Source organism: Scyliorhinus canicula, chromosome 5 (genome assembly GCF_902713615.1).
Source record: "Scyliorhinus canicula chromosome 5, sScyCan1.1, whole genome shotgun sequence".
Classification (NCBI taxonomy): Eukaryota; Metazoa; Chordata; class Chondrichthyes; order Carcharhiniformes; family Scyliorhinidae; genus Scyliorhinus; species Scyliorhinus canicula.
In genome coordinates this window covers 38,358,408-38,384,122 of record NC_052150.1, presented here as the reverse complement: position 1 = coordinate 38,384,122, position 25,715 = coordinate 38,358,408, and the positions used below count along the sequence as shown (strand labels likewise).

The 25,715-nt window shown below is 52.9% G+C and overlaps 1 protein-coding gene across 2 annotated transcripts in view; it reads right to left on the bottom strand.

Moving 5' to 3' along the window:
* The window catches only part of LOC119965917 (SLAM family member 9-like), a 94,474-nt gene that overhangs the window by 38,223 nt on the left and 30,536 nt on the right, over positions 1 to 25,715 (bottom strand). The window contains exons 4-6 of one of the 2 annotated variants that reach the window (XM_038796924.1): positions 15,249 to 15,365; positions 15,022 to 15,123; positions 13,572 to 13,700 (exon numbers count right to left, since the gene is read on the bottom strand). In XM_038796924.1, the coding sequence (XP_038652852.1) occupies positions 13,572 to 13,700; positions 15,022 to 15,123; positions 15,249 to 15,365 (348 nt within the window). The remainder of the gene's footprint in view (positions 1 to 13,571; positions 13,701 to 15,021; positions 15,124 to 15,248; positions 15,366 to 25,715) is intronic. The other variant, XM_038796925.1, reaches the window with a different exon arrangement.

Here is a 25,715-nt window from a genome sequence, read left to right as displayed (position 1 = left end):
CCTTAAGCAGGCAATTAATCTGCACACTAAAGTCCCTTCTACACAACTTCAGTGTCCACCCTGTCAAGTCACATCAAAATCCTGCATTTTTTAATTGGATCACCTCATTCTTCCAAAGGCTGGAGAATAAAGGACCAATTTACTCGGCCTCTCATTATAAGATAACCAAGGACCAATCTAGTGAACACTTACTATTCTACCTCAAATGCATATATATCCATCCTTAAATGGGGAGACCAGAACTGCACACAGTATTCCATATATGATCTCACTAAAACCTTGTCCAATTGTACTCCAATGCCTTTACAGTAAATACCAACATGCCATTTGCCTTGCTAATTGCATGCTGTACCTGCATGCGAACCTTCTGCAACCGTTGTACGAGCACACCCAAACATGATTCTCTGAACATCAACATTTACAAGTTTCACATCTTATATATCAAGCTATCTCACTCTTAGTACTGAAGAAACAACTACATAGTTCCGAAATTATACTTTAATCGGCATCCTGTTGCCCATTGACTTAACCTATCAATACCTCTTTGCAATCTCTCTGCGTACTCTTCACAGCTTACATTTCAACCTAGCTCTGTATCGTCAACATACCTGAATGGACTTCCGGTTGCGGCTATGACCAGCTAAGTCGCACGTTTGGCTGCTCCTGCTACAAAGGTGTTTTCGGGCCGATTGGAGGGCCCCAACGGCGCTGTAAGGACAAATCCCGGTGGGGGAAGGCTCCCTGAAGAGAACCAGACCAACTTTATGGTCGGTACCCGGAGTGGGGTGGTAAAGAAAGCAACAGCAGCTCCCCAAAAAAAGCGGGGAAAGAAGACCAAAATGGCGGCCGGTGGCGCACCCGAGGAATGGAGGAAATGGGCGGAGGAGCAGCAGGCCGCTCTCCTGCGCTTCTTTAAGGAGCTGAAAATGGAGCTCTTGGAGTCAATGAATGCGACGACCACCAGGCTGATGGGAGCCCAGGCGACCCAAGAGGCGTCGATTCGGGAGCTGCAGCAGGAGATGACTGTGAGGGAGGAGGAGGCCACGGTCCTCGTGGGAAAGGTAGAGGTGCACGAGGCACTCCACCTGAAATGGCAGAGCCGTTTTGAGGAGCTGGATACCCGAATGAGGCGGAAGAACCTGAGGATCTTGGGCCTGGCAGAAGGCCTGGAGGGGTCAGACCTCCCGGGATATGTAGCAGAAATGCTGAGCTCCCTGATAGGGGCAGGGGCCGTCCCTTCGCCCCTGGAGCTGGAAGAGGCCTACAGGGTCATGGCTAGGAAGCCAAGAGCAAATGAGCCCCCGAGGGCGGTGCTGGTGCGGTTCCAGCGACTCAGCGACCGTGAGAGAGTGCTGGAGTGGGCCAAGAGGGAAAGGAGCAGCAAGTGGGAGAATTCGACGGTGAGGGTCTACCAGGACTGGAGTGCGGAGGTGGCAACGCGGCGGGCCCGGTACAACCGGACGAAGGGGGTGCTACATGCAAAACGGATCAGGTTCGGAATGCTGCAGCCAGCGCGCTTGTGGGTCACCTACAGGAACCAACACCACTATTTTGAGTCCCCAGAGGAGGCGTGGGCCTTTGTACAGGAAGAGAAACTGGACTCGAATTAGACCCAGGGGATACTTGGCGGCCGTAGCCGCTCGGGTACTTTCAGCTGAACTCTTTGTTTGGATCTTGAACTCTTGCTGGGGGTTTTTCTTCTGATGTTTTTTCCCCCCTTTGCCAACTTCCCTTAGTTATTGTTATTGTGGTTATTCATGGTTATTTATGGTTATTTATGCTGTTTGGTAGAGGGCGACTGTTAAGTACATTGTTATTGGTTATCTATCTGTTATTTATAATGTTAAGTTGGGGAGGCGGGACGGGGGGGGAGAGCAGATCGTGGATATGGGCTCCTAGGGGGGGCTCTTTACAGGCATGGACGGGGACGGGGGTGGAACTGAAGATGGCGGGGTGGGGTGTGGCAGGGTGAAAGCGCGGGCTTTCCTCTGTTTTCCCGCGCGCGGGGCAGAGGGGGGGGGGGGGGGAGGAGTGCGGGGCGTGGCTAGCAATGGCGACCTTTCCCGCGCTGGAGCGGGGCCAGGGGGGGGAGCCCCCCCCCCCCCCCCCCCCCCCCGAGCCGGGGGGAGTCGGAGTGTGGCAGGAGCAGCCGGGTCAGCGTGACCCAGCTGACTTACGGGAGTACGATGGAGGGTACATCGCGGCTAGGAGGGGTCCTAGCCTTGGGGGGGGGGGGGGGGGGGGGTTAGGGAGGGACACCGGGTTGCTGCTGCAAAGACCATAAACGGGAAGTGGAGGACTGGAGAGGTGGGGGGAGGGGGACATCGCCATGGGGAGCGGGTCAGAAGGGGAGGGTCGACCCGGGGCGAGCAGGGAACAGGACATGGCTAATCGGCAGGGGAAGGGGGCGGGTCGTCCCGCGACCCGGCTGATCACTTGGAACGTGAGGGGGCTGAATGGGCCGGTCAAGAGATCAAGGGTATTCTCACACCTGAAGGGACTGAAGGCTGAAGTAGCAATGTTACAGGAGACCCATTTGAAGGTAGTGGACCAGGTTCGCCTGAGAAGGGGGTGGGTGGGACAGGTGTTCCACTCTGGATTGGACGCAAAGAACCGGGGGGTGGCGATTCTGGTGGGAAAGAGGGTGTCGTTCGTGGCGGAGGAGGTGGTGGCGGATAAGGAGGGTAGGTATGTGATGGTGAAGGGTAAGCTGCAGGGGGAGAAAGTGGTGATGGTCAACGTATATGCCCCGAACTGGGATGACGCGGGTTTTATGAGGCGCCTATTGGGCCTCATTCCGGGACTGGAGGCAGGGGGCTTGATCATGGGGGGGGACTTTAACACAGTGCTGGACCCCGGGCTAGACAGATCGAGCTCAAGGACCAATAGGAGGCCGGCAGCGGCAGAAGTGCTGAGGGGGTACATGGAGCAGATGGGAGGAGTAGACCCATGGAGGTTTGGTAGGCCGAGGGCGAGGGAGTATTCCTTTTTCTCCCACGTCCATAGAGTGTACTCCAGAATCGATTTCTTCGTGTTGAGCAGGGGGCTGATCCCGAGGGTACGGGAAGCTGAGTACTCGGCCATTACGATCTCTGATCATGCACCACATTGGGTGGATGTGGAAATGGGGGAGGCGCGGGACCAGCGCCCGCTGTGGCGGCTGGATGTGGGGCTGTTAGCGGACGACGAGGTGTGGAAAAGGGTCCGGAAGAGCATTGAGAGCTATCTGGACTTGAACGACACGGGTGAGGTGCAGGTGGGGATGGTCTGGGAGGCCCTGAAGGCAGTGATCAGGGGAGAGCTGATCTCCATAAGGGCACACAGAGAAAGAAAGGAGAGGCAGGAGAGGGAGAGGCTGGTGGGGGAGCTATTGGAAGTGGATAGGAGATATGCGGAGGCACCAGAGGAGGGGCTGCTGGGAGAACGGCGCAGCCTGCAGGTCAAGTTCGACCTGCTGACCACCAGGAAGGCAGAGACGCAGTGGAGAAGGGCACAGGGCGCGGCCTATGAGTATGGGGAGAGGGCGAGCAGGATGCTGGCACACCAGCTTCGCAAACGAGATGCGGCTAGGGAGATTGGGGGAGTGAAGGAGAGGGGCGGGAAGGTAGTGCAGAAGGGGCAAGAAGTGAATGGGGTCTTCAGGGATTTTTACAAGGAGTTGTATCGGTCTGAGCCGCCGACGAGGAGAGGGGGAATGGAGGACTTCCTAAACAAATTGAGGTTCCCAAGGGTCCAGGAGGGGCTGGTAGAAGGGCTGGGGGCGCCAATAGGGCTAGAGGAGCTAGTCAAGGGAATAGGTCAGATGCAAGCGGGGAAGGCGCCGGGGCCAGATGGGTTCCCGGTGGAATTCTACAAGAAAAATGTGGACTTGGTGGGACCGGTACTGGTACGAGCCTTTAATGAGGCGCGAGAGGGGGGGGTTCTGCCCCCGACAATGTCGCAGGCTCTGATCTCCCTGATATTGAAGCGGGATAAAGACCCCGTGCAGTGCGGGTCCTACAGGCCTATCTCGCTTCTGAACGTGGATGCCAAGTTGCTGGCAAAGATCCTGGCAGCTAGAATAGAGGATTGTGTGCCAGGGGTAATCCATGAGGACCAGACAGGGATCGTGAAGGGGCGGCAGCTCAACACGAACGTGCGGAGATTGCTGAATGTAATTATGATGCCGGCAGTGGAGGGGGAGGCTGAGATAGTGGTAGCGCTGGACGCGGAGAAGGCATTCGATAGGGTGGAGTGGGAGTACCTGTGGGAGACGTTGGAACGGTTTGGGTTTGGGGAAGGGTTTATTAAGTGGGTGAAGTTGCTCTACTCGGCCCCGACGGCGAGTGTAGTGACAAACGGGAGGAGGTCGGAGTATTTCGGGCTCCACCGAGGGACCAGGCAGGGATGTCCCCTATCCCCCCTACTTTTCGCACTGGCGATTGAACCGTTGGCGATGGCACTGAGGGGTTCAGGGGGGTGGAGAGGACTGACTAGGGGAGGGGAGGAACATCGAGTATCGCTGTATGCGGATGATCTACTGCTGTACGTGGCAGACCCAGAAGGGGGAATGCCGGAGATAATGGAACTATTAGCAGAGTTTGGGGACTTTTCGGGGTACAAACTAAATTTGGGCAAAAGCGAGGTTTTTGTGATACACCCGGGGGATCAGGGAGAGGGTATTGGGAGACTCCCCTTCAAGCGAGCAGGCAAGAGCTTTAGGTACTTAGGGGTGCAGGTGGCAAGGAACTGGGGGACCCTCCACAAGTTGAACTTTTCCAGGCTGGTGGAACAGATGGAGGAGGAATTTAAGAGGTGGGACATGGTACCGTTGTCGCTGGCGGGGAGGGTGCAGTCAATCAAAATGACGGTCCTCCCAAGGTTCTTGTTTTTATTTCAGTGCTTGCCCATCTTCCTCCCTAGGGCCTTCTTCAAAAAGGTGACGAGTAGCATCATGAGCTACGTGTGGGCGCATGGCACCCCAAGGGTGAGGAGGGTCTTTTTGGAGCGGAGTAGGGACAGTGGTGGGCTGGCACTACCCAATCTCTCGGGGTATTACTGGGCGGCAAATGTGTCAATGGTGCGCAAGTGGATGATGGAAGGGGAGGGGGCAGCTTGGAAACGAATGGAGAGGGCGTCCTGTGGCAACACAAGCCTGGGGGCCCTAGTAACGGCACCATGGCCGCTCCCTCCCACGAGGTACACCACGAGCCCGGTGGTGGCGGCCACCCTCAAGATATGGGGGCAGTGGAGGCGACACAGGGGGGAAATGGGAGGTCTGTTGGCGGCGCCAATAAGAGGGAACCATAGATTCATCCCGGGGAACATCGACGGGGGATTTCAGAGCTGGTACAGGGTGGGCATACGGCAGCTGAAGGACCTGTTTAGAGGGGAGGTTTGCGAGCCTGGGAGGGCTGGAGGAGAAGTTTGAGCTCCCCCCGGGAAACATGTTCAGATATTTACAAGTGAAGGCATTTGCTAGGCGGCAGGTGGAGGGGTTCCCCCTGCTCCCCAGTAAGGGGGCGAGTGATAGGGTGCTCTCGGGGGTCTGGGTCGGAGGGGGGAAGATATCAGACATCTACAAGTTAATGCAGGAGGCGGAAGAAGCATCAGGGGAGGAGCTGAAAGCCAAGTGGGAAGGGGAGCTGGGAGAGCAGATAGAAGACGGGACGTGGGCGGATGCACTGGAGAAGGTCAATTCTTCCTCCTCGTGTGCGAGGCTGAGCCTCATTCAATTTAAGGTGCTGCATAGAGCTCACATGACGGGGACATGGATGAGCCGGTTCTTTGGGGGTGAGGACAGGTGTGTCAGATGTCTGGGAAGCCCAGCGAACCATGTGCATATGTTCTGGGCATGTCCGGTGCTGGAAGGGTTCTGGAGGGGGGTGGCAAGGACGGTGTCGAAGGTGGTGGGGTCCAGGGTCAAACCAGGATGGGGGCTTGCGATCTTTGGGGTCGGGGTAGAACCGGGGGTACAGGAGGCTAGGGAGGCCGGAATACTGGCCTTTGCGTCCCTAGTGGCTCGACGAAGGATATTAATTCAATGGAAGGACGCGAGGCCTCCAAGCGTTGAAACTTGGATTAACGATATGGCTAGCTATATTCAGCTAGAAAGGATCAAATTTGCCCTGAGAGGGTCGGTACAGGGATTCTCCAGGCGGTGGCAACCTTTCCTTGACTTTTTAGATCAGAGATAGGCGTACGGGGTCGTGGCAGCAGCAACCCGGGGGGGGGGGGGGGGGCAGCAATGGTCGTGGGGGGACAAGCACGACTGTAACGCGGGCAAGTCTGCTCGCTGCTCATGTCTGAAACTGTAGGCTGCCTTGTTTGTTAAGTTGTTGCTTGGGGGGGGGGGGGGGGGGGAGGGCTGGGGCGCGCGAGAGGGCGGGCGAGGGAGGGATATTTGCCTAGAGGGATTGTGTTGTAAATAATTTAAAAATTAGTAGGGGTAAATGTCTGTATGGAAAAACTCTTTCAATAAAAATTATTTAAAAAAAAAAACATACCTGAATGCATTACTCTCCATCTCTTAAGTCATAAATATAGGTTGTAAATATCTGAGGCTCCAGGACTGATCCTTGTGGCACTCCACTAGTCACAGCCTGCCAACTTGACAATGTACCATTTTGTCTACTCTTTGCTTCCTGTCCATTATTCAATCCTCTATTCATGCTAATATATTAACCTGAGCTCCACAAGCCCATATCTTAGCGATTGAACTTTGGTGTGGAACATCACTGAATATTTTTTGGAATACGAGATTCGATTAGTTGCTAACTCAAATGGAACCCTTTTATGTAATTGGAAATTGTCATTATAGGAGTGCGCAAAGTTAAATTTAAGTTTAAGAAACTGGCTGGAAATGGAGCAATGTGGTCTGTACACATGTGCAGAGTGGTCTGAATATTGAAAGTCTGGCTTGTTATTAGATATGACTGATTCATCTGGCTTTGGTCTTTGACCCCTATTTGCTCATCAACTTTTTGTTCTTCTAATGTACAGAGGCTGTACAATACAATTCCTCCTGTTTCAGCCTTTGATTATCTTTCCAGTAGTATTAAATATTGAGTACAGATTCCCCCAAAATGCTCCAAAGTAATGGCTGGGACACTTGAATTTCAGCCATGAATCAAATTTACAAGCACCAAGGAAATACAAGTATGAGTAAGAGGACTCTGGCACTCTTTAAAAATCCAGATCCAACCTGCTCAGCATAGAACAGTACAGCACAGAACAGGCCCTTCGGCCCTCAATGTTGTGCCGAGCCATGATCACTCTACTCAAACCCACATATCCGCCCTACACCCGTAACCCAACAACCCCCCCTTATCCTTACTTTTATTAGGACACTACGGGCAATTTAGCATGGCCAATCCACCTAACCCGCACATCTTTGGACTGTGGGAGGAAACCGGAGCACCCGGAGGAAACCCACGCACACAGGGGGAGGACGTGCAGACTCCGCACAGACAGTGACCCAGGCGGGAATCGAACCTGGGACCCTGGAGCTGTGAAGCATTTATGCTAACCACCATGCTACCCTGCTGCCCCAGAACCTGAAAAATCCAGTGGTTCCACACAGTCTATTAGAACAGCTACTAGATTCCTCAACGACTCTCCCTCAGTCTGATCTGTTCCCTGTAACAACACTGGGCGAAATTCTCCGCACCCGCGGAAAGTCGGCAAACCGTCGTAAAAATCGGGACCGTTTTACGACGGTCGCGAAGGCTTCATTTCCCGACGGATTCACTTCCTGGAAATGGGCTAGTAGCGCGGCCGCGTCAATTACGTGCGTGATGACGACGGAACGCGACGACGACACGAACCCGCCCATGTGACGCCGCCCGACGCCGTAAAAAGGCGCGGGCGACCACAGAATCTGTCGGGCAGGATGTCGGAGCCGAGGAGAGCTGCTCCTCGCTTTGTAGATGCAGACGTCGAGGCGCTGCTCGATGCCGTGGAGCAGAGGAGGGGCATCATCCGCCCGCGGAGAGGGCATCGCCAACCTGCCAGCACGGTACGCCAGGCCTGGCGTGACGTGGCTGCTGCTGTCAGTGCTGTGGGGCAGACCCCTCGCTCAGCAGAGCAATGTCGAAAGAAGCTACACGACCTCACCAGGTCTGCCAGGGTAAGTGCCATGAGGGTGCCCCCTAGTCACAACCATCCCTCCCCCTTAACTGCCCGGGGGGGGGGGGGGGGGGGGGGAGAGGGATTGGGGCAGAGTTATTTGAGGGTGGTTCACAAAGTTGTCACAGACCCAGCGCTCTGGCCCCGAGGAGAGATGCAATCGTCTGATGACAACTTGCCCCCCCCAAACTGTGCCAGTATCTGAACGGACTGCTGATACCTACCGTTTTGTAATGATCTAACCTATGTTCCCTCCCCCAACAGGCCAAGGCCGGTCATAACCACCGTGAGCGGCACAAGACTGGAGGGGGTTCGCCCAACATGCACCCCCTCAGCACCTTTGAACAGAGGGCACTGGACCTTGTTGGGGGGTCTGCCACCCGCGATATCGCGCAATGCGAGGTTGGCGGAACTGCAGCAAGTGAGACAACCCTCCCTGACAAACACCCCCCCCCTCCCCCATCCTCTGTCCCTTCACAAACCCTGCCCACTGGGACACCTCCCCCATCCTCTGTCCCTTCACACACCCGCACTGGGACACCTCCCCCATCCTCTGTCCCTTCACACACCCTGCCCACTGGGACCGTCCAGCGGCCTGCCGAGCAAATCGAAATAACCCGTCTCATTCTCTTCCCTTGGACGTGATGCCCAACGACCAGGTCCGTCTGGCTGCAGACGGAGACAGGAATCTGCCGCCACCTCACCCGGGGCCTCACAACAGAGGGTGCCCGATCAGCGGGCAGCCCTATCCGCCCCAACCCAATCTGCGGACCAGGACGCACAGAGGGTTCGAAGTCCACCACCACCACCAGAAATGGCCAGGGACAACCCTCCTGTCGCTGAGCAGCCCCACACCATGGACGAGGCCCTAAGCATTGAGAGCGTCGGGCTTGCGGCACTGCTTTCTCCCACCACATCCATCATCCCAGAGACACACACCCCGGCGGGCCTATTTAGTGATGAGTCTCCTGGGGCACAGTCTGGTTGGCACATCACAGATGAGCAGGTACAGCAGGTGGAGGTCGGAGCAACAGAGGGCCCGGACTCGCGGAGGCCAGACCAGGCCCAGGATGCAGCTGGCTCCCAGACGTTTTCTGAGTTCCTGGAGTTTATCAACCCACCCGCACAGCCGATGCCTCAGGAAACCCAGGGAAACAATGACGGGATGAGGGCTTCCTTCCAGACTCTACAGACGCTGTTAGAGGAATCGAACCGCGTCCAAGAGCAGGGAGTGGTGCCGCTCATGGCAGAGACCCAGTCCGACACCGCACGGGTGGCATCCGCGGTGGAGGCAATGGGTCAGGTTATGCAAGACGTTGGGGTTAATGTGCACGCGTCATCCTCGGCCCTGGACAGGGTTGCCCTCTCACAGGCAGCAATGTGCCAGAGCCAAAACGACATTGCCGGCGCTCTGCGGGCCATGGCCGAGTCTCAGCAGGTCATTGGCCAGTCGCAGCATGCCATGGCACAGTCCCAGCAGTCGATAGCACAGTCCCAGCAGTCGCTGGCACAGTCCCAGCAGTCGCTGGCACAGTCCCAGCAGTCGCTGGCACAGTCCCAGCTGTCAGTCGCGGAGACCATCAACCGCCTGACACATGTGCTGGATGGCGTCGTGCACACACAGGTTGAGATCGCACAGTCCCTGGCGGGAATGTCTAACTCCCTGGACTCCGTCTCTGCAAACCTTCGGATCCTGGTGGATACCGTTGCAGGCCTCCAGGACTGGCAGCGCCAGGTGTCGGTGGTGCGACGGGGAACCTCCCCGCTCGCACCTCTGTCCCAAAGTGAGGCCCGGGGCCCACCGGGCTCCCCGAGGGAGGAGGAGGTTTCGGGGCCCGTCCCATTAACTCCATCACGGGACGTCCCGGAATTCTCGGCCTCCCCCCGTCCCATCCCTGGTGCATCGGGTGGGCAGCAGGCAGAGCAGGGTGGCACAATGTCACCCGAGACGCCCGCAGAGCAGCCTGGCCTATCAAGGCCGGGTCGCCCCAGGAAACGCATAGCCAAGGAGAAACGAGTCGAGGGGGGCGATTCGCAGCAATCCTCCTCCACTCCTGCTGTATCATCTGGGGATTCACTTAGACGTAGTGGTAGGGCCCGTAAGGCAACTAAGATAGACACTGAGTAAGTTGGCACGGGTGAAGGGCACAGTTTAGTTGTAGGGGCTAGGGCACCTGTAAATAATTGTTAATATTAAACGCACTGTTCCACCTTACTTGTAATACCGTGTGATTGTTCCACAGCCACAGGAATCGTGATGGTGACCGAGTGTCGCTGGGGGTGACGGGTGGTGAAACCTCGGTGCCGGGTGTGCAGTCCCTGCCCCTACCCCCCTCCCACAGCTAGCCCACGCGGGCACGTGATGGAGTGTCAGTGACGAACTCAGCGGCCACCAAGGTGGATGGTTCAGCTATTGCCATGGGTCAGACTCTCTCTAACGATTCTGAGCTCACAGCTCTTCGCAGAGCGGGCTGTCATCATTCCACATGGCACTGATCACACCCGCTGACACAGCCATCAATATTGTGCCATACCGTCTGGACCCAGTGATAAGCGTCATGTCGAAGTGGAGCAGTGTACACTGAGGGGGGGGGGGGGGGGGGGGGGGGGTTGTGGTGGTGGCATTTGTGTGGTGACCCTCTGCATGACTAGCGATGCAGGTGGTGGTTTGGTGTTCATCGGGGACGTCACATGCGATACGAGAACCGTGCTGCCACCAGGGCGTCGCGTGCCCGCCGTCCTTGCCGGGTCCGTCGTGCCGCCTCCTGGACATCACCAGCACCTGGGTCGTGTCTGCGTTCTGCGCCCGCCACTCCGCCAGCCTCCTCCTCCTCCTCCTCTGTGCTGGCACCACTGCCACTAGCTTCTCCCTCCGCCTCCTGCAACAGGTCATCTCCCCTCTGCATCGCGATGTTGTGCAGCGCACAGCAGACCACTACAATGCGAGCGACCCTGTCGGCCTGGTACTGCAGGGCCCCTCCGGAGCGGGCCAGGCACCTGAATCTCATCTTCAGGAGGCCAAGGCAGCGCTCCACCACACCCCTGGTTGCTGCATGGGCCTCGTTGTATCGTGTTTCCGCATTGGTCTGAGGCCTCCGTATAGGCGTCATCAGCCAAGACCTCAGCGGATAACCCCTGTCACCTAGCAACCAGCCCCTCAGCCGGGGGGGGACGTCCCTCAAACATCGCAGGGATGAACGACTGCGCTAGTATGTAGAAGTCATGCACACTCCCTGGGAACCTTGCACAGACGTTCATGAACCTCATGTGGGGGTCGCATACCACCTGGACATTAATGGAGTATGTCCCCCTCCTGTTTGTGAACACTTCCTTGTCCACAGCAGGCGGGCGCATGGGGACGTGAACACAGTCGATTGACCCCTGAACCCTCGGTATCCCGGCCACACTGGCAAATCCACGGGCTCGTGAGTCTTGACTTGCTTGGTCCTCGGGAAAGGTGATGTAGCGATCGGCGATGGCATAGAGGGCGTCGGTCACATCCCGGATACACCTGTGGACCGATGACTGGGAGATCCCGGAGACGTCCCCGCTCGGAGACTGGAAGGAGCCGGTAGCATAGAAGTTCAGAGCGACCGTCACCTTGATGGCTACCGGGATCGCGTGTCCTCCCCCCGTTCCACGTGGGGCGAGGTGCGACAGGAGTTCGCAGATATGTATCACCGTCTGCCTACTCAGCCGGAGTCTTCTCCTGCAGGTGATGTCCGGCATTGTTAGGAAAGAGACCCGGACACGGTACACCCTCGGCTTTGGTCGTCGCCTCTGACGCCGTGGCTGCACCCTCACTCTCTCCTCTTCCTCTTCCTCCTCCTCCCCCTCCCCCCCCCCCCCCCCCCCCATGCTGCTCGACGACTGGCAACTCCTCGGCCCTTCCCTCTGCTGCTGCAGCTGGCCCTGCAGCCACTGCGGGTTGTGGGTGTGGATGCTGCTGCATCTCCAAATCCAGTAGAGCGGCCCCAACCACTGCGCAGAACATAGGCGTTCTGTTCCCATGCATCGTGCTAACCTACAGAAGGGTGGTAGGAGGCAGAGAAACGGGACATGTTAAACGGACGTTAGTCGACACCTCGGCAGCCGCCAGCCATGGGATACCAGTGTGTCCCGGTGGCCTGGTCGCGCTGCTGACACGCGGTCAGCCTAACCCCTGGTCACTTTCTGCATCCAACAGCCAGTAAACTATGGCCTCCTCACGGGTGCGTCAGTGGCCTGTGGCCGGAAGCCACAGGGGAACCAGCGGCCGTGTCCTCGTCACCTGCACACCATGGCATGCTGGCAGACATTTTGTTACGGGGTTGGACGGCTCACTCTCTACCTAACCCCCCCCCTCCGTCGCCCCCCCTCTACCTAACCCCCCCCCTCCGTCGCCCCCCACTGCCTCCTCCGTCTCCCCCACTGCCCCCTCCGTCTCCCCCACTGCATCCTCCGTCTCCCCCACTGCCCCCTCCGTCTCCCCCACTGCCCCCTCCGTCTCCCCCACTGCCCCCTCCGTCTCCCCCACTGCCTCCCCCGTCTCCCCCACTGCCTCCTCCGTCTCCCCCCCACTGCCCCCGTTCTGGACCCCCTCCCGTTCCCAGGGATGCCTTCCCCGTTGTGGCCAGACTCGAGCGGTGCGCTGACGTGCGCTGAGCGGTGCGCAGAGTGGTGCCCTGACCTCCTCCAAGCAGTCGTCAGCCAGGCCGACTGGTTGACGAATTTAAAAAGCAGGTGTGTTTCACGACGTCCAAACAGGGCGCCATGACGTCGGGACTTCGGCCCATCCGGGCCGGTGAATAGCGGGGGGGCTCTCAGTGGCGATTCTGGTCGTGTCAGGGGCGGGAAGGAGGCGTTTGTCAGGAAACGCGACTCCGACAATTTGCGGGGTTCGGAGAATAGCGGGAGGGCGTCGGAACAGCGTCGCCGTAAAAATTTCCGACGCCCGCTATTCTCCGAACCGTCGTGAGTCCGGAGAATCGCGCCCACTATTCATGACACCCTATGCTGCTCTTGCTCATGTCTTGTTTGTTAGGACCCTTTTCCGTGCTGTAACCAGTCACAATTTGTTGATGTACCATTTGTCAATGTACTCTGTTGATTATTCTTTTGTCTACTGTGTACATACTGTATGTTCCCTTGGCCGCAGAAAAATACTTTTCACTGTACTTCGGTACATGTGACGACAAATATCAATCAATCAATCAATTTATAGGGGTCAACTACAGGACAGGTGATGTCACTTAGTTTTAAATCTACCAACTGAATAGCTGCACCCTTTCGAGGACAGGCACTTTCAAACCAATCTCTATTTCAAGGGTAACATTCTTCAGAGTGCAAACAGGGTGGATCCAGGATGAATACCAAATTCTGGTTTCACCAGAATTTCAAAAACAAGATACTATACTGGGCCAGTTGGAGAGTGAGAAAATATCGGAAAAACTAATCATAAGTGAAGTATCATCATTGAAACTTACCCGGCCTTATCAAAAATGATCTTTTGAGTGGAGTTTCAGGTTGCAGATAAAGGAAGAGAATATAAATGAGTGTTGCTGAAATAAGTAAAAATCCAATCCCTTCAATAATTCTGTATGCTATGGGGTAAACTGGAAAAGGAGAAAATAAAGAAATGAAGAATGTATTCAGTAAATTGCACAATGTCAGAGGAAAATTTGGAGTTGAATATTCTGGCCCCGTCCTCTGGTGGGATCGTCCGGTCCCACCATCGAAAGTCACAGGATCTTTGGCTGGGCTGCCAAATCTCCCATGGTGGAACCCACCACGACGAGGGTGCAAAATCCTGGCCTTGATCTTCAAGATTAACTGGAACCCTCAACTTGTTTCAGTCACACGTTTGTGGGTTAACTCTGGACCTTAAATATATAATTGAGGATGATAGTTCAATGTGGCACTCTCTGCATACACTAACTTTCAGATGAGGTGTTACATTGAGACTCCATCTGCCTTTTTAGATGGATGTGAGAGATCCAATGTATGAGTGCTGAAATCTGATTATATAACAGTAACTACACAGTAAAAATAACTAACTGGCTCTAAAGTACTTTGACACATCCTGAAGATGTGAAAGATGTTCTATAAATTAAATGTTTTTTTGTTAAAATGCTACTGTTACAAAATTGCATTCCGAATAAAATTTGGTCGCTGGAAAGATATTGGTCCTTCAGTTTCATGTGAAGATAAGAGGAGCATACCTTTGACTATTGCACTCTCATTCGTCCAATTAGAATGTGTGAAGTCAGGCCTGCTAGAGACTTGAGTTCATTATCTAGACTGGCATTCTAAGGCAGTATTGAGAGAATGTTGTATTGTCAGAATTGTTGTCTTGGGGACATTTACTAGATGGCAGCGCAGGATCAAGGAGCCGGATAGCCTAACCTGTTCCTCATTCATATGTTCAACGAACACCAAAACAAATGACATGGGTATTCACAAATTTGCTGTTCCCTGTGGTTTACCTCCATATCCAAAGACTTCATACAGCAGGTGCTTTGGAATGTACCAAGAACCTTTTGAGGAACCATATCAGTGTAAATTGCTGTGTTCTCTTTTTCTAACTGCTGGGACAACAGGAAGGAGGGTTACAGGAACCACAGTCCCTCACAGCCTTCAGATTTATCATGTTTATATATATTTTTTTTTAAATTAAGAGTGCCCAATTCATTTTTTCCAATTAAGGGGCAATTTAGCGTGGCCAATCCACCGACCTTTCACATCGTTTGGTTTGTAGGGACGAAACCCACGCAAACTCGGGGAGAATATGCAAACTCCACACGGACAGTGACCCAGAGCCGTGAGGCAGCAGTGCTAACCACTGCATCACCGTGCTGCCCGATACCATATTTATATCTGATGAATGATATAAAAACGAACCTGGTGAGTGAATTTAAATACAAACAAAATACTTACTTGGATCAATAATACAGAACATGGCTGCAAACAACAGAAAGATAAAGGCGAGCATTTGGAAGAGCATAAAAGCAGCAGTGAGTTCTATGTGTCGCTTGTGAACTAGAAACACAAACAAATGGATGGGAAATTCATTTCACAGAATATCAATCAGTTAAAGAGTCTGAGAATGTTTTTAAAGTACAAGCTTATGGATAAATAGAACCCACTGAATATGCATATCTTACCTCTGTGATTCTTCAAGGCAAAGAAGATTATGAAACAGCATGCAGCAAAGGAAGTAGTAGTGCTAATCAGAGCCAGGATAGATGACATGAGAGAGAGTTCATGCAATACCAACAATCCTGAAATAGGAAATTGCTATCAATCCATTTCAGTATAAATCACAGAAATATAGATCATAATACATTGTAACGTGAAGCCTTCCTGTGTGTTGGGCTGTGCACATGTGCATATTCTGTAGCATTTAAGTCAAGGAAGAAGGGAATATTCCAGTGTGTTGGTATGGGTACAAGGAAATTATTACAATATGCTGACTTGGATAAAAAGAATGGTCTGCAGTGTGTTGACATGGACACACAGGAATGTTTTCATATCTTACTCGGGTGCAATTTGGTGACCTGCTTGTTACACATTACACTGGTAGTAGATATTGGTAATAGATATTAGGTGGGTTATTAGATTTGGTTAGGTTAGGTGGATTGGCCAATCTAAATTGCTCCTTAATGTCCAAGGATGTGCAGGTTAGGTTGTGGGATTACAGGGATAGGACGAGGTGGACACTCGTCAATGGGCAGAATGCTCATTGGAAGGGTCGGTGCAGACTCAATGGGCTGAATGACCTCCTTCTGCACTGTTGGGATTCTATGATATTCTTGCAGGTTCACTACTACTAGATACATGTCCACCTTTAATCCAGAGGTGATCTTTGCTAACTGGTGCAGTGAGGTTTTGATAGAGGAAGTACAGAAAGAAGAAATAAGAAGAAAGAAGAAGTGCTTCGAGAGGCTGATCATGAAGCGCATCACCTCCATACTCCCGGAACGCCTTGACCCACTTCAATTCGCATACCGTCGCAACCGGTCCACATCAGACGCGATTTCCCTGGCCCTACACTCATCCCTAGAGCATCTCGAAAACAAGGACTCCTACATCAGACTCCTATTTATTGAATGATATAAAAACGAACCTGGCGAGTAAAAAAAAACCAACATAAGTGTACTTTACCTGAATGCTCGTAGTATTCGGAATAAAGTAAATGAGTTGGTGGCACAAATCATCGTAAATGACTATGATTTAGTGGCCATTACTGAAACATGGTTAAAGGATGGTCACGACTGGGAGTTAAATATCCGAGGGTATCAAACTATTCGGAAGGACAGAGTGGATGGTAAGGGAGGTGGTGTTGCTCTGTTATTTAAGGATGACATCCGGGCAATAGTAAGGGATGACATCGGTGCTATGGAGGATAAGGTTGAATCTATTTGGGTGGAAATCAGGAATAGTAAGGCGAAAAAGTCACTGATGGGAGTAGTCTATCGGCCACCAAATAGTAACGAGATGGTGAGGCAGGCAATAAACAAAGAAATAACTGATGCATGTAGAAATGGTACAGCAGTTATCATGGGGGATTTTAATCTACATGTCGATTGGTTTAACCAGGTCGGTCAAGGCAACCGTGAGGAGGAGTTTATAGAATGTATCCGCGATAGTTTCCTAGAACAGTATGTAATGGAACCTACGAGGGAACAAGCGGTCCTAGATCTTGTCCTGTGTAATGAGACAGGATTGATTCATGATCTCATAGTTAGGGATCCTCTCGGAAGGAGCGATCACAATATGTTGGAATTTAAAATACAGATGGAGGGTGAGAAAGTAAAATCAAATACTAGTGTTTTGTGTTTAAACAAAGGAGATTACAAGGGGATGAGAGAAGAACTAGCTAAGGTAGACTGGGAGCTAAGACTTTATGGTGGAACAGTTGAGGAACAGTGGAGAACCTTCCAAGCGATTTTTCAGTGCTCAGCAAAGGTTTATACCAACAAAAAGGAAGGACGGAAGAAAGAGGGAAAATCGACCGTGGATATCTAAGGAAATAAGGGAGAGTATCAAATTGAAGGAAAAAGCATATAAAGTGGCAAAGATTGCTGGGAGATTAGAGGACTGGGAAATCTTTAGGGGGCAACAGAAAGCTACTAAAAAAGCTATAAAGAAGAGTAAGATAGAGTATGAGAGTAAACTTGCTCAGAATATAAAAACAGACAGTAAAAGTTTTTACAAATATATAAGACAAAAAAGAGTGGCTAAGGTAAATATTGGTCCTTTAGAGGATGAGAAGGGAGTTTTAATAATGGGAAATGAGGAAATGGCTGAGGAACTGAACAGGTTTTTTGGGTCGGTCTTCACAGTGGAAGACACAAATAACATGCCAGCGACTGATAGAAATTAGGCTATGACAGGTGAGGACCTTGAGAGGATTGTTATCACTAAGGAGGGAGTGATGGGCAAGCTAATGGGGCTAAAGGTAGACAAGTCTCCTGGCCCTGATGGAATGCATCCCAGAGTGCTAAAAGAGATGGCTAGGGAAATTGCAGATGCACTAGTGATAATTTACCGAAATTCACTAGACTCTGGGGTGGTCCCGGTGGATTGGAAATTAGCAAACGTGACACCACTGTTCAAAAAAGGAGGTAGGCAGAAAGCAGGAAATTATAGGCCAGTGAGTTTAACTTCGGTAATAGGGAAGATGCTGGAATCTATCATCAAGGAAGAAATTGCGAGGCATCTGGATAGAAATTGTCCCATTGGGCAGACGCAGCATGGGTTCGTAAAAGGCAGGTCGTGCCTAACTAATTTAGTGGAATTTTTTGAGGACATTACCAGTGCAGTAGATAACGGGGAGCCGATGGATGTGGTATATCTGGATTTCCAGAAAGCCTTTGACAAGGTGCCACACAAAAGGTTGCTGCATAAGATAAAGATGCATGGCATTAAGGGTAAAGTAGTAGCATGGATAGAGGATTGGTTAATTAATAGAAAGCAAAGAGTTGGGATAAATGGGTGTTTCTCTGGTTGGCAATCAGTAGCTAGTGGTGTCCCTCAGGGATCCGTGTTGGGCCCACAATTGTTCACAATTTACATTGATGATTTGGAGTTGGGGACCAAGGGCAATGTGTCCAAGTTTGCAGATGACACTAAGCTGAGTGGTAAAGCGAAAAGTGCAGAGGATACTGGAAGTCTGCAGAGGGATTTGGATAGGTTAAGTGAATGGGCTCGGGTCTGGCAGATGGAATACAATGTTGACAAATGTGAGGTTATCCATTTTGGTAGGAATAACAGCAAACGGGATTATTATTTAAACGATAAAATATTAAAGCATGCCGCTGTTCAGAGAGACTTGGGTGTGCTAGTGCATGAGTCACAGAAGGTTGGTTTACAAGTGCAACAGGTGATTAAGAAGGCAAATGGAATTTTGTCCTTCATTGCTAGAGGGATGGAGTTTAAGACTAGGGAGGTTATGTTGCAATTGTATAAGGTGTTAGTGCGGCCACACCTGGAGTATTGTGTTCAGTTTTGGTCTCCTTACTTGAGAAAGGACGTACTGGCGCTGGAGGGTGTGCAGAGGAGATTCACTAGGTTAATCCCAGAGCTGAAGGGGTTGGATTATGAGGAGAGGTTGAGTAGACTGGGACTGTACTCGTTGGAATTTAGAAGGATGAGGGGGGATCTTATAGAAACATTTAAAATTATGAAGGGAATAGATAGGATAGATGCGGGCAGGTTGTTTCCACTGGCGGGTGACAGCAGAACTAGGGGGCATAGCCTCAAAATAAGGGGAAGTAGATGTAGGACTGAGTTTAGGAGGAACTTCTTCACCCAAAGGGTTGTGAATCTATGGAATTCCTTGCCCAGTGAAGCAGTTGAGGCTCCTTCATTACATGTTTTTAAGGTAAAGATAGATAGTTTTTTGAAGAATAAAGGGATTAAGGGTTATGGTGTTCGGGCCGGAAAGTGGAGCTGAGTCCACAAAAGATCAGCCATGATCTAATTGAATGGCGGAGCAGGCTCGAGGGGCCAGATGGCCTACTCCTGCTCCTAGTTCTTATGTTCTTATGTTCTTATGACTACAGCTCCGCCTTCAACACCATAATCCCAGCCAAGCTCATATCAAAGCTCCAAAACCTAGGACTTGGCTCTCCACTCTGCAACTGGATCCTTGACTTTCTGACCAACAGACCACAGTCAGTAAGAGTGAACACCAACACCTCCTCCACAATAGTCCTCAATACCGGTGCCCCGCAAGGCTGCGTACTTAGCCCCCTACTCTACTCCCTATACACACACGACTGCGTGGCAAAACTTGGTTCCAACTCCATCTACAAGTTTGCTGACGATACGTCCATAGTGGGCCGGATCTCGAATAACGACGAGTCCAAATACAGGAGGGAGATAGAGAACCGAGTGGAGTGGTGTAATGACAACAATCTCTCCCTCAATGCCAGCAAAACTAAAGAGCTGGTCATCGACTTCAGGAAGCAAAGTACTGTACACACCCCTGTCAGCATCAACGGAGCCGAGGTGGAGATGGTGAGCAGTTTCAAATTCCTTGGGGTGCACATCACCAAAAATCTATCCTGGTCCACTCACGTCGACGCTATCACCAAGAAAGCACAACAGCGCCTATACTTCCTCAGGAAACTAAGGAAATTTGGCATGTCCAACTTTTACAGATGCACTATAGAAAGCATCCTCTCGGGCTGCATCACAGCCTGGTATGGCAACTGCTCGGCCCAGGACCGCAAGGAACTTCAGAGAGTTGTGAATACCGCCCAGTCCATCACACGAACCTGCCTCCCATCCAGTGATTCCATCTACACCTCCCGCTGCCGGGGGAAAGCGGGCAGCGTAATCAAGGATCCCTCCCACCCGGCTTACTCACTTTTCCAACTTCTTCCATCGGGCAGGAGATTCAGAAGTCTGAGAACACGCACGAACAGACTCAAAAACAGCTTCTTCCCCACTGTCACCAGACTCCTAAATGACCCTCTTATTGACTGATCTCATTAACACTACATCCTGTATGCTTCAACCGATGCCAATGCTTATGTAGTTACATTGTATATCTTGTGTTGCCCTATTATGTATTCTCATGTATTTTCTTGAATTGTTTAATTCCCTTTTCTTCCATGTACTGAATGATCTGTTGAGCTGCTTGCAGAAAAATACTTTTCACTGTACCTCGGTACACGTGACAATAAACAAATCCAATCCAATCCAATCCAATATTTCCTTTGACAAGTCGGTTAATAAGCAGAGTGAATTTAACATAGAACAAAACATTAGGGGAGTTGAAGAGAATTTGTTTCTGAATTATTGGGCTGGAACACAGTTTAAAAATGTGGTCGAAGCTGATACACAAGCTGATATGGGCAGCATGGGAGCATAGTGGTTAGCACACTTGCTTCACATCTCCAGGGTCCCAGGTTCAATTCCCGGCTTAGGTCACTGTCTGTGCGGAGTCTGCACGTTCTCCTCGTATCTGCGTGGGTTTCCTCCAAGTGTACCGGTTTCCTCCTACAGTTCAAAGATGTGCAGGTTAGGTTGATTGGCCATGATAAATTGCTCTTGGTGTCTAAAAAGGTTAGGTGGGGTTACTGGGTTACGGGAATAGGATGGAGGCGTGGGCTTAAGTGGGGTGCTCTTTCCAAGGGCCGGTGCGGGCTCGATGGGCTGAATGGCCTCCTTCGGCACTGTAAATTCTATGATTATTTGATGATTACAACTCATTTAAAAAGAAGTTGTGCAGGTACTTGAGGATGATGCATTTACAGCATTAGGGACAAAAATCAGGAATGTGTAGCTCAACCAAACTGCTCTTTCCAAGCATTAGCACATGACAGTACATATAGCCCCTTTGTGTGTTGCAAATTTCTACAATTCTATGAAATTCTACTTAAATAGTAGCAAGGTTCAGAGGTTGTAAGTCTATTTGTAAGATTGTAAGGTTTTCAGATGCCAGGCTGGTTGGATTCTCCATTTGAGAAACTAAGTGCTGAAGCTGGGACTGAATCACAGTCCTGATGGCAGCGGCAGATGGGCCAGCACTTGCGCCACATGGGCTAATGCAATTCCAACTGGCATCTCATTCGCTGGCGTCGGGATTCGCTGCAGTTGCAGTTGCAATTGGCACTGGAGAGCCTGACAAGCTGAAGCTTCATATAGGCACTCCACTCCTCATACATTCATACAAGCCAAGAACATATCACCCTCGCGAGCGGCCCAGAGATTTGCTGATAGAACATAGAACAGTACAGCACAGAACAGGCCCTTCGGCCCTCGATGTTGTGCCGAGCCATGATCACCCTACTCAAACCCACGTATCCATCCTGTACCGAAACCCAACAACCACACCCCCCCCCCCCCCCCACAACCTTACTTTTTAGGACACTACGGGCAATTTAGCATGGCCAATCCACCTAACCCGCACATCTTTGGACTGTGGGAGGAAACCGGAGCACCCGGAGGAAACCCACGCACACACGGGGAGAACGTGCAGACTCCGCACAGACAGTGACCCAGCCGGGAATCGAACCTGGGACCCTAGAGCTGTGAAGCATTTATGCTAACCACCATGCTACCGTGCTGCCCTAATGCCCGTGCATGCTCCGGGGTGGGATGGAGGCTGCCACCCACTGACGTCAACTGGGCCTGGTTGCAGGTGGCAGAGGCTGTGGGCGCCGTGGGCCCCACCGCAAGGACCAGGCAGCAGTGCCGGAAGAAGCTGTACAACCTCCTCAGGGCAGCCTAGGTGAGACATCATCTCAGTATCCCTGGCACCACCCCCCAACCCACACCCCAAACCTCTTAAGCTCCTCAGAGGACAACCACATCTCACCTGCCGGCAGCCCCTCGCACTCCACCTTGTACCACATGCCAAGACCCGTAATACCCACCATGGCTGGGTGCCCTGCAGACAGGCCACCAGCTGCGGACCCACTGCATTGCCCATCAGAGTGTCTAACACTATGCAGTATCTGTCCCCCCAGGAGAAGGCAGCCGACAAGAGAGAAAAGACCAGAGCGAGCCCGCCAGACCTGCAGCCTCTCACCGTTGCAGAGCAGAGGGCCTTGGAACTGGTCGCTGGGGTGGGAGAGTGGGCAGTCGCAGAGGTGGAGGTCAACATGGGACAACCAAGTGAGCCAATGTGTTGCAACATTCCTATGGCATGTGTGGGACCCTGTACCCCCACACCACACGTACCCGTATTTTAACCATGCGTCTTGTATTATTCTCCCAGGGTCACCACCAGGCGATGAGAAACCGGCCGATGTCCCCCGCCCCCAGCAGCAACAACACAAAGCACATGCCTGTGTACAACACAGACTTCTCATCACTGCTGTCACCAGCACCATCCACCAGCCCAGAGACACTCACCTCAGTTGAGCAGTTTAGTGAAGAGGCTCTTGGGGCACCATCTGGTGTGCCTCACACACATGAAACGGTGCATCAGGTGGAGGTAGGAGCCCCCGAGGGGAGTGGTCAGCGGGTGGCCCGACCCCAGGGACCAGCTACCATCCAGACTGGTCTCGGACGTTTGGAAAGGGAGGTCCCATCAATGTTGGAGGTGCAGAACCGAGGACTACATGAGGGGGTGTCAGCAGTCATCCAATGCCTGCAGGTGCAGTTGGAAGGGTCCAACCAGCAGCATGGGCAGGAGGTGATGCTGATGATGCGGGCCACCCAACACCACATGGGTCGCTTCCGCGCCGTAGGCCTTGGGTGCGAAGGGTCGACCGTGGTCAAGATGTCCAAGGTCTGGGGCACTCTCTCCGGAGGCAGTGGCTGAAGCACAGGGTAGAGTGACCATGTCACAGTAGCCGTGTACTAGGGCCACATGGATATTGCAGCGGAGCTCAAATGCTTGGCCTAGTCGCAATGGGTCATGACTGCGGGCGTCAAGGGCATTGGCTTGGTGCTGGTTGACCTGAGCCAGTCCTTGAGTAACGTGGCACAGACCCAGAGGGACGTGACACAGCTCCTGTGCTCCATGAGCATGAACACCCTGGTCAAGACGAGAGGGAGCAGGGAGGCAGGGAGCCCCGATGCTAGCTCCTGCTGCACCCCCGTCCCAAGTAGTAGCCCAGAGGCCATTGGGTACTCCAAGGGAAGAGGAGGTGACACCTGCAGGATGATGCCAGAATGCCGCAGCTCCTTTGAATCCCCCACATGTCCCTTGAGCAGCTGGAAGAACAGGTTGGGCAGCTGCCAAGGGGGACTGAGGTCATAGGGCCTGTTACATAGCAGGCCACTTCTGCTATACCGACTGGGGGACCACCGATAAGGAGTGTAAGGAAACATTAAGGTTAGAAAGTTAGACACCAATTAGCACGGGTGCAGCACATAGGATACCGTTAGGGATTAGGGCACGGTTGTTCTATATAGCACTGTCACCAGAAAACGCATGTTCGCCTACATTCCAAACTGCCTTGACCCTCTGTCCGCAAGGTGTGAGGGATGGGCTGGGTGGGAATGGGACCGGCGTGTGGGAGGTTGGTGATGTGGGGTGCGGGGTTTGGAAGACGGCATGGGCCAGGGCTCCCATGGCAGTCGGACATACCCACTGTGGCTGCCCTAGGAAGCATCAGGAGTCTGGGTCAGAGATGCAGGGGCAGTGTAGTATGGCCTACCTGGTGCGTGACCCATCAACGTTCACCACCCACCCCTCCATCCCAGACCTCAGCCTCATCCCTGCCCCCACCTCCGAAGGACTTTGGGCCTGTTTGATGGAATAGCTAGCACATATGCAGTGTTCATCTGCGGGCTACATTATGTGCCACTGGGGCAGGAGTCAGACGTTGCAGAGGACCAGAGCTCATCGTGGTCGTTATCATCCTCTGCCTCATGGACAAATCCCGCTGAAGCTTCCAAACCAAGGCCAACAACCTGTGGTGCAGCTGGGGTTGGGGGGAGGTGGGGGTGCAGGGTATGTCGGGGTGGGACGGGCCAGTTGAGCTGCCGGTGGCCAGGCTGACTTGTTAGTGAACCTGGAGGCGATAATTTTGTCCCATGTGCGATGGTCCTGGTGCCAGCTCCTATGCCTGCCTGAGCTCCATGTTTTGCATATCCTGGCTCTCCTACACATTCTCCTTGTCGAACAAGCCATGACGTTCCTCCACCTACTCCTCCAGGATGTTGCTCCTCCCCTGCCCAATGTTGTGGAGGACTCAGCAGGCCACCACAATGCGGGAGACCCCCCCCACCAGGGCTGTACTGGAGGGCTCCACAGGAACGGTCCAGGCACCTGAACCGTGCCTTCAGCATGCCGATGCACCGTGTGATGACACCCCCAGTCGCTGCATGCGCGTCCTTATAGTGATTCACCGTGCTGGTCTGAGGCCTCCAGATATGTGTCATCACAGTGGATAGCCCGTTTTCCAAGAGGTAAGCCCTCAACTTGGGGAGCCCTTTGAAGGTGTCAGGTAAAAAGGTGACTTGCAGGCTGCCTGGAAAGCAGGCACAGACATAGAACAGTACAGCACAGAACAGGCCCTTCAGCCCTCAATGTTGTGCCGAGCCATGATCACCCTACACAAACCCACGTATCCACCCTATACCCGTAACCCAACAACCCCCCCCTTAACCTTACTTTTATTAGGACACTACGGTCAATTTAGCATGGCCAATCCACCTAACCCGCACATCTTTGGACTGTGGGAGGAAACCGGAGCACCCGGAGGAAACCCACGCACACAGGGGGAGGACGTGCAGACTCCACACAGAGTGACCCAGCCGGGAATCGAACCTGGGACCCTGGAGCTGTGAAGCATTTATGCTAACCACCATGCTACCCTGCTGCCCAAGACGTACACTATGTTCAGCCAGTGATCGCACACCAACTGCACATTGAGGGAGTGGATTCCCTTTTGAATGAAGGGCACTCTCTCATATGCTGGTGCCCACAGTGGGGGACAGGCGTCCCGTCGATCACCCCCTGGACCTGGGGTATGCCAGCAATTACGGAGAATCCCGCTAACCACGTGGGCTCGGTCCACGCTGAAGGTGATGTATTTTGTCACAGGCATTCAGGGCATCCGTTAGGGCGTGGATGCACCTGAGCACGGAAATTCCGGACAGGTCCCCACTCAGTGTCTGGAAAAACCCCGTGGCAAAAAGGTTCAGGGTGACCATCATCTTGGGTGTCCTCCCCCATGCGGCGCCTGACACCTTCAAAGTGCTCCCCCTACAGCTCCAGATGCACCATGACCCGGCACAGATGTTGCATGGTCTCTCTATTCAGTCGCAGTCGGCACGCCAGGTCCGGCAGATCCTCCTATGACAGGCTCTGCCGGTGTACATGAGGCCTGATGTGACGCCTCCTTCTCTCCTCATCGGCCTGCTGGGTGACCGGTTCTCCATCACCACCGGCTGGCTCCTGCCCCTCTGGGGCAGACTCCTGATCTCCTCGAGCAGCTCCTGCTCATGCAGCCTCAGTGCATCCTCACCTCCCCCCTACTCCTCTAAGCCCTGGCAGATGCCTCTCCAGTTAGTGGCTGTACAGTTTGCATACCCACGCCAGCGCAGGGTGTGGAACATGTCCCGCTGCCATTGAAGCACCAAAGCATGGTGTTCCATTGGGCGCCCGGCGCCAACCTCAATTTTCAGCTGATTCCCGATTCTCCACCTGATCGTGATTC